At 41.1% G+C, this 12,271-nt stretch overlaps 1 protein-coding gene across 5 annotated transcripts in view; it reads right to left on the bottom strand.

Annotated features, from left to right (window-relative positions):
• Positions 1-479: 479 nt before the first annotated feature.
• tbc1d4 (TBC1 domain family, member 4) overlaps positions 480-12,271 on the bottom strand; it is a 41,096-nt gene continuing 29,304 nt past the window's right edge. For 3 of the 5 annotated variants that reach the window (XM_034693884.1, XM_034693886.1, XM_034693888.1), the window contains 11 exons: positions 11,548-11,708; positions 10,764-10,976; positions 10,306-10,308; positions 9,167-9,328; positions 8,873-9,031; positions 8,627-8,727; positions 8,362-8,505; positions 5,811-5,970; positions 5,517-5,686; positions 3,618-3,794; positions 480-3,090 (listed from right to left, as the gene is read on the bottom strand). In XM_034693884.1, the coding sequence (XP_034549775.1) occupies positions 2,860-3,090; positions 3,618-3,794; positions 5,517-5,686; positions 5,811-5,970; positions 8,362-8,505; positions 8,627-8,727; positions 8,873-9,031; positions 9,167-9,328; positions 10,306-10,308; positions 10,764-10,976; positions 11,548-11,708 (1,681 nt within the window). In that variant the 3' untranslated portion in view covers positions 480-2,859. The remainder of the gene's footprint in view (positions 3,091-3,617; positions 3,795-5,516; positions 5,687-5,810; positions 5,971-8,361; positions 8,506-8,626; positions 8,728-8,872; positions 9,032-9,166; positions 9,329-10,305; positions 10,309-10,763; positions 10,977-11,547; positions 11,709-12,271) is intronic. The other 2 variants (XM_034693885.1, XM_034693889.1) reach the window with 1 other exon arrangement.

Genomic DNA, 12,271 nt, shown 5'->3' with positions numbered 1-12,271 from the left:
AGAGGTCTTGCTCTGTTCAGAGTGTCTACATGAATCATTTTAATGCTGATTGGACCATTTTCCAATCCTAACAAGATTAGAAGTGGTCATGTGCAGCCACCTACCTTGACTGCTTTCACTGATATGACACTCAGTCCACTACGCTCAGAGTTTCTGTATCATTCACTACATTATGTCTGATACAGAAATCCACACTTGGTTGAGTCTTGTACTGTAGTTCAGTTTCACACAGGGCTTTTCTGTATTGAACACCTGTAGCTGTCTTTGCCTGGGGCGTTAGCAGGAGAACAACTTTTAAAGGCTGTAAATACACACTCTAAAACTCTTGCACTACCTCGGTCAAGTTATGCAATACTACGTCTGCACATACAAGACCATTTAGACTGGAGGCTACATCCTGCACTTGACGTTCTCACCTTGTAGAGCAGCAAAGGAACATGATTTCTTTATGAGTATGAACGAAGCAGGAGAAGACGAGGTCAGAAACAAGGCAGTGAGTTTTATTGAAGACTTTTTGACAGTTTCTTTGCTTTTGTGTAGCCCTAATGTTGACAAAAAAACAATCCAACTTTAAGTGAGAATCTTCTCTTAACACAGTGATGAAAGCACAATTAGGCAGTCGAGACTTCAAGCTACTGATGTACAACACAGACCCTTCAGTGACTGCTACGATGGGCTTGTCTTACTCATTAGGTGGTCTTGTATCTCTGATAGAAGGATAATGAAGGCTGTTGTTACCTTTTGGCACAAAAGAATAAGATACGAGCTGTGAGTAAACCAGCCTGTCACTTTTTTTTGTTGTAGTTACTTTTTTTTTCCTCTTTATTTGGTTTCTTTTCAAGCTTTTATCCCAAAGAACATATGTAAAGATGCAGAAAAGATGTGTAGTGACAGAATGATTGTCACGTTAAAACACAATACAGTTACATTACAGCATTTTGGATGAACTCATTCTTTCTTTCTTTTTTTTAAAACAACCAAATCTTTGGTTCCACTGTCAAAATGAATGATGCACAAATACTGTAACTTTAAAAATACAGAGAAGAAGATGTAGGCCTGCTTCCTATGTATACTCTGACATGCTTTAAAAAGAGATGTTTGATATGTTTCACTTTCTGCTCTCTTGAATGTATCCCTGCTGTTTGGAGGTTCATATTCCTCTGTTGTTATTATTATTATGAGACATTTGCTTCAAACTTCAGTTCATTTCAGCATTACAGTGAATGCTTTCTAACTTGAATTTTGAGATCCAGTAACGTAAAAGAAGACAAGTGCTCCCTGTATATGCAAATACAGAGGATTGCTGGACATATTTGTATTGTATACCAGAGGCTGTGAGTTTGAGAATACAAACTTTAAACAGACACAAATGTCACCAAGGACGGGAAGACTGATAGACCCTTTCAGTAAGTACTTTTTCCATGCTACAGACATCACCTTGGTTTTAATGTAAGAGTATTTTATGAAAGCAGAGTCAAGCCCAAGACTGCTTTTCTTTCTGTCTGAACCAGTGATGGTGAGTCAGACACGGAGGTGGGACAAAACAGAACCGAGGAGAGAGCCAGGGACACACTTTACACTCATTTGAACTGTGTGTCCGTACAGCCAGACAGGTCTCTGCACAGCCTGTATGTACATGTACTGTATTTACCAAGTGTCAGCAGAGACTGATTCCACTCAAAGTGAAACTCTGTTCACTTTAACACTCTGGTTTCACTGCAATCATAAAATCGTGACCTCAAGCGATGCATCTTCAGATATGTGTTCTTTTGAAATCTTAACCTGCGTGTTGCTTCCACTGTTGAGAACTCCAAGACATAAGAGTGATGCTACTTTTGTCAGAAACACAAATGTGACAGACTCTGAACAAAAAAGCCAGTGATGTACATTCAGATCACTCCTCCACCTTCAGTCTTTTTTTTTTTTCTTTTTTCAGTGCCTCCTGCGGGGTGTGAACTCTGCTTCAGTGAGGCGACACCGCGGTCAGTCACACAGGAAGCTGAGAAGGCAGACAACCTCACATCCTGCCTGAGCTTTGGAAGAAACACTTCCTCCTTTTTTACAATAAGCAGCAAGTGCGAGTAAGAAAGATCTCTCAAGTGAAGGCAGTGGTGCAGCGCTGCAAGACGAGCAGATAGACAATGCGTCTGCAGGAATTTAAAAGCCTGATGCTGCGGCAGGTGTGCAGCGAGATGTCTCTTGTTTTGAAAACACGACGTGATTGCGATGATCTTTGGAGGGAAGTGACATTCACAAAAAAATTCAAGTCAACAAAAGGAAATAACAAAGCAGTGTGATTACTCAGAGGCATAGTTTCCATGCCTGAAATGAGCTCAAAAACAAGTGAAACAATGGGGTCAACTCCAGGATCATACACGCTGCTAATGGCTTTAAGTTGCACTGGAGGTCCTGAGGAGTGTTTGCCAGCAGGCACCTCTGCCTTTGTGGTAGTAAACAATTCAAGGCAGTGGAAAGAGATTAGTAAAGGCAGACACTTTTACAGTCAATCTAGAAAGATTCCCCTTTGATTACCAAAAACATCTGAGTAAGAAGGAAAGATAAGCATCCTGATTTCACCTTTAGTGAAACAGATGAGACACAACAGCAGCTTTGATGCACTCATGGAACAGTCTGTTTGTTTGCTAGCACAACTGAAATCATCCACCCACAACTCTTTTATACGCCGACAAATATCACGTAGATATTTCCCATACAGTCTCAAGGCCAGACATTTACAGAACGCTGCGTCTCTGGTGTAGCAGTAGAACAATAGCTGTGTGGGCTCAGCAGTCTCCATTTGTTCACTTCAGTCTGTGCCTGTGTGCCTGCCCAGAGCAGCCAGCAGCACCCTGTTTGCCATCAGGGCTTCTTGGCTGCAGTTTTGGCTTTCCCATTGGGTCCTGTTTTGATCTGGGTCATCTCCACATCTGTCAGGGCGTCGGGGGGAACGCATGAGCGCATGCGTTCGATGGTCTTCTGGTACGCTGCCCTCTCTTGCTCCAGAGTGCGGATCATGTGTTTCATTTTGCTCTCCCGAGAAAGGAAGCTCTCCACGCTCGTCTCCAGCGTCTGGATCTTCTGTCGCGCAGCCTGGAGGACACCGAGAGTACAGGGAACGATTTAAGAAAGACACAAATATTGGGGGAGAAAGAAAGCACAAAGGCTGCATGATGTAAAAAGTATGCAGAAGGGTGACCCTGTGAAAAAATCCAAACAAAAGTGAGCTCAGCTGTGAGGGTAGCTCACACAGGATCCACGTTAACAAGTTTAAAATCAACTTTTGAATCTTGTAGTTACAGTAATCCAACACCATGAGGATCCTTTTTATCAGTCTTGACACAAACTACTGATCAACATTGTTGTGAGTGTGGAAAACTATTCAATCTCTTTGTCTCACACTCATGTTCAAGTGTTTTAAACCTGTGTGTTAGTGCCATCTATAGGCAGCCTGAGACACTGACACTCACAGCCTCTGAACAGCTCAGTCATACTGTTTAGAGATCAGCAAAGGACGGTATTTCAAACTGACAATTATCTTAAACACTTCCAACAATGTGTATGAAAGGTGATTGAGTAGAGTCGATGTTATAAGCAGAATCTAATCTTCTCTTTCTCACCTGAAGTTTCTCCAGCAGTTCCATGTTCTGTTTCTTCAAATGGGAATTTGTCTTTTCTACTTTGTCGAGCCGGTCCGACTCATCCGTCAGCGGTCCTGAGTCTAACATCTCATCTTGCAGAACATGGTACTCTACTTCGTATGTATGCAGCTGCTTGGATATGTCCATCTCCATGACCTGAAAACAACAGTACATCAAAGCAGACATTAAGTGAAGGGTCACTGAGATATCTGGATGTTGCTAAAGTGAGGTCTAGGATGAGTCTTTTTTTTTTTTCTCTTTATTCTTTTCCTTCTCTTTCTTCTTTTTTTTTTCTTTTCTTCTCTTTTCTCTTTTCTTTTTCTCTTTTTCTTTCCCCCTTTCTTGTTTCTCTTTTTTTCTTTTTTCTCTTTTTTTCTTCTCTTGTCTGCATATATATTTCTGGTTTGTGTCATGTTTGTCACAAACTGTCAAATATTAATGCAATTTATTCTTGCAGCAAAAGAAAAGAAAGAAAACCTTTTTCTTCTGTGCTTGTGACTGTGTGCATGCAACCATCACCATCCCTCTTAGAACTCTGGCCTATCTTTTATTGACAGCTAATATCATGTTCTGTAAAAGAGGGCGTGCACACCTAGGTGGGCCAAAAAAAAAAAAAAAAAATAAGAGAAAGTGAAAGAAAGATTACATAAGGATATACAAAGGGACAGGGAAAGAGAAGGAGAGAGAGACCTAACACACTCAGATGGAGAGGGACCATCTCACCATGATGCCAAAAAAGAAATAAAAATAGGATGAGTCTTGATAGTTTAAGGATTTTTTTTTACAGACTAACAGTTGATCAATTCATCTTACAAAGAGTGATTGTTCCTGTGTCCACAGCGATCTGATAGCACTCACTAGATAACAGATGTGTGACTCTAAACTAAAAAATGCTGCATTAACCTGTTTGTGTAACATTTGATAAAATCTACCCTGCCAATCTGTTTTATGGAATAAAAAAATATTGAATATTCTGTTGTGACCAACTTTAAGAGATTTAAATGTCGAGTAGAAACTATTGGGACTGGGGTTAAGTTCACTTGCTTCATTATAGTGACTGTTTCATTTCTACAGAAGAAATGTATTTCTGCTGTATCTCATCTTAATTTTCGCACCAGTATTCACAGTCAAATCCTGAAAAAACTAACGGGAAAGCAACTATTAAAAAACTGAAAGGGCTAAAATGAGGTTTAAAATCTTTTCTTAGGCAGCTGCAAAACAGTCCCAGCAAAAGGAATTGCAAGTTATAGATATAATCCTGCAGCTATACTACTGTAATTTTTAATATATGCAGTAAAAACTGAATTAAAATGAACATGCATTTCTTAAAGTAGTTTTGGCAATATATATAAAAATAAATATCTGATTGGTTACTATTTTTCTGTCTTTCTGAAAGAAGTATTCTTATCGTAATTTCTTTTTTTTCTAAAGAAGTGCTAGTCAAGAATACACAGTGACGGTTTGAGTATTGATACACCAGGAAATACCCAAAGCACACACCAATGATTTTCTTAGTGTCACATTGGGAAAGAAGGAACTAGTTGAATTGTAAATAACTGGAAAAAGAGTGAAGAAGTGAAGTGAGAGATTTTAGGTTGAAAGTTTCACGCTGCTCATTCTGCTTGTGAAGACCTTACATTGTCAACCATCCCACCATTTAGTGAGAGAGTTCATCACAGAGTGAGGAGTGAATAATAAATAATAACTTTGTACAGCACTTTTAAAAACAGAGGTTTACAAAGTACGTTGAGCGGCAAAGTAAGGCAGGAACTTGGGAAAATAACAGATTAAATTAATATGATAAATAAGAGAGTAAAAACACATGATCAGGACTAATCCTAGGACTCTAGTTCATACTCTTTCAGCTTCTCACTCTACCTTTGCAATGGTCTGCTCCATCTGTTCGGGAGTGAAGGTGGGAAGGGTAGTTTTCAGATAGTCCACAATGCTCTCGAAGCTGTCGCACTCCACTAGCTCCTTCTCATGTCTGCTCAGCAAACAGAGGGCCACTTTAAAGATCACACCGGTGCCTTGGACAAATATCAAATCTGAAAAACAAACACAGGCAAGTTTTACAAACGTTCCTTTTAACTGAACTTATCATGAGGCTGTAATCATCTTCTTTCATTAACAGCGTTGTTTTAATCCCAGGCTTTCATTCTGTAAATGTACCAAAGATGCGGGACACAAAGCCGAGGGGGAACTGTGAGGCGAAGAGAGTGAGGAACCACGGCGCTGCGTAGAGGCTGGGGCAGATCTCGTGCTCCTCAAAGTGATTGTACAACTCGCGGTGGTAGTCGTGTAACAGTCTGGAGAGCTGGTACATCTGAATCTGGGAGACAGAGTGCACAAGCATAAATAAATCAGACAGATGATACACACAGATACGGGCCCAAATGTGCTACGTGCCAAAATAAACTTGTAAATCTGGATCTAAGGAATTACAAAGGGCTATCTAATAATTACAAGCTGCCAGAGGAACTTTTACCCAAGTATGGGGCTCTTAAAGAGTTACCAGAGTCGAGCCAGAGACTTGCTCAAACATGCTTCAAAGCCAAGATCCTGATAAGCACAGCTACCTCTCTGACAATGAATTACAGTAAGCCTGAAGAGTGCAACAGTGAAATGTAACATGCAGAAAAGAGAAGCAGAAGTCAGCTTGAGCTAAAATGAGCCTGTTATCTATCTTACAGTTTCCTGACAGTTACTCAAGTCTTACCTTTTCCTCCTCCAGACGCTGCACAGAGAAAGCAACACTAATTCCTCTTCTCTTCTTCCCAACCTTTTGCTTAGTCTATAAAGAACAAAACTGCCGTGCCAAGAAGCCGGCTGCTCAGCTAAATGGTTACCTGATGTAGATTAAACATTACCACGCCTGCTGATGCTTCCACCCCCGTGAGGTCAGCTGATGTTTAACTGAAGCTAACAGAGCAGGCATGCAGGTGTGGTTTGAGGAAGAGGTGGAGACTTTACACTGCTGTTTGCTAACTTACAACCAGCATAGTGCTCTTTATTGACATACGCATACATATGCAGAATGTTTCCTACCTATGAGAAACTATGTATTGACATACATAGTTTCTCATAGGTAGGAAACATTCTGCACATATTATGGAATATTTCAAATTTAAACAACATTTTGAAGAGTATAGAAGTTCTGAGAGGAAACTAATAAAAATGTTAAAGGAAAAAATATATGTATATACTGTAAATTCTAAGTCTGATCTTGATTTTTTTAATGATTTAAGAGAAAGAAAATATTAAGAAAGACATTATTTCTAAGGTTTTTAAACCAACTAAATTTGTGAAACATGGGCGAAAAAATTCTAGGGTCACTTTCCGGGTTACTTTTTGAACATTTGTAAAGCAGTGGGGGGAAAAAAAGTAGTTACAGTAAGTGAGAGGACGTTTTTTTCAGGATTATTTTTTGCTAACAGGTGCTTTATACTCATGTGGACCTCAGGTGACTGTGGACAAAATGCTTGCAGTCCACTTTTGAGCATGGGGCAGTGGACTACATCAGCCTCTTGTGGTCATAATGAGTATTACAATAACAAACTCCTCAAAAATATCATGGGAAATATTTTCTGAAAGGATCCTTGCAAAAGAAAAGAAAAAAAATCAAGCCATCTTCAAGTCATTCAAATGAGAAAAACATTGACTATGGTTCTATCATTATTTTAAAAAAACTAATACATTTGAGTCAGCCTGTAGCCCTTTTGATATCGACAATACCCCCTGTAATGTCTCATCCTTCATCATAAATATAATTGTGGCATAATGCTGGGACCAAGTCATCCAGCTGCTGTGCCAGCATCAGTCGTAGTAACAGAGGAGCTACAGAGTGAGAGGAGATCACTGCGAACCAGGAAAGTGGGCAGCGCTGTGTGTAAGTGCATTCCTCTGAGTGAGTGTGTATGTGAAGCCATCGCTGTGTGTTTACCCCTTGTGCTACTACTGTAACACGATGTGAAATCACACACTGGATGACAATGTTACACCATGGGCCAAATTACAGTGCTGTTGCGGACTCTCAAAATTAAAAGGGATCTTGTGTTCCTGTTTAGAGCCGTTCAGTAAAATCTTCAGGGGCATCCTTTTTAGGGTCTTAAGCATGTGAGTTTGTTTTTTTTATACAATTGTTTTTATATATCAAAGTTATTTTATTTTATTAAGTTATATTTTTGGGCATTTTTGCCTTTATTGATAGGACAGCTGTAGATAGACAGGAAATGTGGGGAGTAGAGAGTGGGGGAAGACATGCAGCAAATGGTCGCAGCCGGGGAATCGAACCAGCGACCTCTGCAACAAGGACTATAGCCTTTGTATGTGGGGCACTTAGACTGTTAGGCCACCAGCGCCAAAAGTTAAACATTTTATAGTGGTTTAATCATTCAAAAGACTTCATCAGATATTTCTATAAACACAGATTCTGCAACTAATTTTCGACACTATAACATATTTTATGTATATATTTAGATATATAGTATGCATTCATATGTATTTTACATTTTTTTTTTCTTTCTTTAGGATATTTTTAATACTACAAAACAAATTAACATTTTATACAGTCTGGAAAACAGTTTAATTTGCTTTAACTAATCTGTTTTGAATAAATGTGGACCGAAATCTAACTGTAATTATTTGAATGTAATGTAATGTGGAGAAGCAAAGTAATAAGATCAAACATGTTGTTGTGCTCCATCTGTCCATCTTTACTGACCTGCAGAGAAACCATGTCCGGTCTGAACTGCTGCCTGATGCCCAGATCATACATGAGAAACTTCAACATGTCAAAGGCTTGTTCCTCATTCATGTGGAGCAGCAATACTCCAGCCACAAAGCTGATACCCTGACAGTAGCCAACCTGTGGAGAGAAAAATAGATAGAATAGAATAACACATGAAGTGTTATAAAGCTTCTTTTTTTTCATAGTGTTGCTTTAAAGTGACACACTGTGGAGGGAGAAACAGAGTCACAGTATGTACCTCTGTATCCAGCAGAGAGTAGGCTTTCAGGAGGTTGTAGAGGGAGAGCTGCCCTGCACCCAGCTGGGCCGAGAAGTACTGGTGGGTGGGAAAGGTCCGGCCTGAGCACAGAGACAGGAGATCATATTTAATTTACAAGCTTCCAGCATAACAAGAAGCAGTTTAAGCATATTTTCAAACTCGTGTGTCCTAAATACATGCATAAAAAATACAAGAAAGAAAAACTAAACAGTAAACTTTGCACACCTAGATCCACCAGGATAGAGTGTTGCTGAGCAGTGAGCTGCTTCAGCAGGTCATAGTAGGGGGTTTCGGGGGCCTGCTGGCGCTGAGGGAGTCTGTGTCGCAGCCTGTGCTGATGGGAAAGGAGTAACCAGACCTCCCCTCGCCTGCTCTTGGGAACACCTGCACCAACAGACAACACATGCTCATGACCTCACAGGACACATGCACTGCTGTATATAGATCTGAGGATAAAAATACCCAGGCACGTCATTGCTACCCTTTTTGTTCGCCCGTCGTGCCAAACACATCTCTCACCTTGGCAGAGAGCTCGATACATCTCCTCCTTGTCTTGTGGGACCGTCGTTCTGCCTGGGGCGCTCAGTTTTCTCTCCCACGATGCCTGAGTGTCTTTGGAGCACTGGCCCACTTCCTGGTAGTCCAGCTTCATCTTGCGGATGTGAAGCTCATCCCTGCTCGCTGCAGGACAATCACAAGAACAAAAGGGAGGAAGAAGATCATTTTTTAAAAATCCTTCCTTCCTTGAAGGCTCTCTTTCTCCTCCAGAAAATGAAGACCAAATGCCAACAGACGCAGGCTGTGAATCCTTTATGCTTTTGCTTTTATGTAATCTACGGAAGATGACTCAAAGACACCAGATATGAGCAAGTTTGGATACAGTTCCTGACACCACTCAAACCAGTTACCATGGAAAGTTACGTAAACACAAGCCACATTAACCAGATGAACACCAAAGAATCCCTTCTTTTTATGGTGGAGTCATAAAGAAGCTCAATAAAGACAGATGGGAGAAACACACAGGACACAACACAAAAACAACATCATATTTTTAAATCCCTGAGCATGCAAACGAAAGAAGCAGAGTCGGATGAATAGATAACCAACACCTGGAATCATGCAAAACATCTGTCTGCCTATTGCTTACCTTCTATTGAAATGGTAAGTCACTGTTAGGTCCTCAGACCAGCATTGGTGTCATGGTAACAAACAAAGGGAAAGACATGTGTTGGTATACTGCATTACAGAGAGGAGGTGATCCCTGGGAGAGAAACAACCTCTACCCTCCGCTGTGTGTCATGCTGTCCTCCCTCTCAAAAAAAATGTATTAAAAAAAAGATCATTATTCTTTGTCTAAAGATTGAGATAAGTGTGTTCTACACTTCTATCATAAACAAAACGAGGTTAGCTTCATGCTACTTCATTATAAAGATGCCTTTTTGATAAGGAAGCTCATTAACTCTCCCAAACGGCCTCTCCTCCCTCTGCTGTGCTCCATCCCTCCTCCTATCTGTTCAAAGATAAGCAGCAGTGTAGAAGGAGGGAAAGAAAAAAGCTTTCACTTTCCCTTCACAGTTTTGTCCATTAGAGGGCGATATTTCCAACTCCAGACATTTAACCACAACTTTTGGTTTTCTGCTCCATAAAAGAACCGTAACCTTCTGATTGTTTGTTCTGAGTGTCTGTTTGTGGCCACATGATTACGTGTGTATGCAAAATGAGAACACTGGCTCTAAATATAGCCGTGTTTCAGAGTCTCAAACCAAGATTGTGGAGATTCGACTTCTCAAAATAAAAGGTAATGACAGTGTGCTGCTCACCCTGAGCCTGTCCCTGTCTGTGCTCATAAAGCCTTAGTTTGAGAGGACGAGACTTGAAGTGTTAGAGTGTGAGATGATGGCTGAGGAAAAGGGAAGTTAATTCTGTTTAAAATGTCTGAACAACCGAAAAAGACCCAGTGTTAGCTGAGTCAACAAGAACAACCCTGTGACCAATTATAAATACCAGCAGTGTGTGCTGAAGCAAATGCATTTTACAGCATGAACAAGAAGTTCATCGACTTCATTAACATGTGACCAAAGGAAGGATTCATCACGGCGATTAATGTGCAGCTCACCCTCCAGCCTCTGGTTCTCCTTCTCCATACGCAGCAGGAGGATCTGCTGGTGGATGGCGGTCTTCCAGAGGGCCCGGTAGTCAGCACTCGTCCTCTTAGGCCTCTCTCCGGTAAGGCTGGTTCCTTTTGGAGGCAGATGTCGCCCCAAGGGGTCTAGAGTCGAATCGAAGGCACGAGGGGAGAGGGGCAACAGCTCCCTGCTGTCAGAGTGGTCTAAAATGACATCAAAACGCATCAACAGAGGGTTAGTGTCACAAATGTGCAAAATAAAGAGCATATTAATCAATTTTCTCATAAATATGAATCACTGGTTCCAGTAAGCCTTTTAGCCTCTTTTAGCTTGTTTTGGTGTAGTAGTGCTTTTAAGTTTAGCTTGCTCCCTTTGGAACATTTTAAGGCCATAAAGGAAGACTTGTCTAAGCAGATGTTAACGCCCTTAATCTGTGAATGACCTGTTGGTACTTTTCAAGAGCAAGCTAAGAAAGATAACCTTAAAGGTAGGAACACTGGCCATGAGAACATGAAGGAGGAGAACTTTCACAAGCTCCCTTATCAGTGTTTATCTGACATGGATGAAGGGGGGAAATTCCTCTCTCCCTCTAACCCTTACTGCTCTTTCCTTATACAGTATGCATGTGATTTCAGAATAGAAACTTTCCACAAGACACATACGTTCCTCCCGCCTTGTACTCATGCTTTATGCACTGCTGGATTAGTCAGAGTGTATACAATGTGCGTCATGTTGTGCCTCCCTTGAACTTCTTGCAGGATTGTGTTACCACACCTGCGTGCTCCATGGAGGCAGATGGCTTGTGCATGGGCGAAGCGACCCTCAGGAAGATCTTCTGTCTCCAGGAGACCCTGCGTGGGGTCGGAGGAGGGAGACCTCCACCTACTGAGTCGCTGCTGCAGCCAGACAGCGTCCTTTTTCTGCCTTCTCCATTGCTGCAAGAGAGGCACGAGAGTCACAGACACTCGATAAATGAGTAGGGTATCGTCTTACACCAACAGGCTTTCAGCAGCTTTCACAAATGCAGGGAGACACTCAACGCTCCAGTAGATTAACACACTCTGAAACGGCACAGGAAACGTGACACAGGATGCTCATGAGCTGATGAGAAGCGGTTCAAATAAACTGTAAACATATGAGGCATTGATTAACTCCCAGTGTCCATGTTAATAAAGCAAAGGCGACAGTTAGTGTGTACAATGACGACAAACAGCCACATCTGAGGGGCATGCGTGATGGTGATTACCTGGAAAAAAGGGTTGATTTTTGTTAGTAAAGAAGAAAAATGTGTTACTTGGCAGAAAGTGCTGAAAAACATCAAGTTGACGGCCTCACTTCACTTCGATTTTACATTTAACCAGCTATGTTTGGGCCTTGAAATGCTAAAAACAGACATTGTGGAGAACTTGGCAGGTGGTAAAAAAAGCTTACCAATATATCTAAAACATCCAAAATAAAGTGCACAGTCATTATGTGGAACAGCAGCAAGGGTTTATAA

This window comes from Notolabrus celidotus, chromosome 10, assembly GCF_009762535.1.
Source record: "Notolabrus celidotus isolate fNotCel1 chromosome 10, fNotCel1.pri, whole genome shotgun sequence".
NCBI lineage: Eukaryota > Metazoa > Chordata > Actinopteri > Labriformes > Labridae > Notolabrus > Notolabrus celidotus.
Note: the sequence above shows the minus strand (reverse complement) of the source record. Positions and strands in the feature narration are given on the sequence as shown.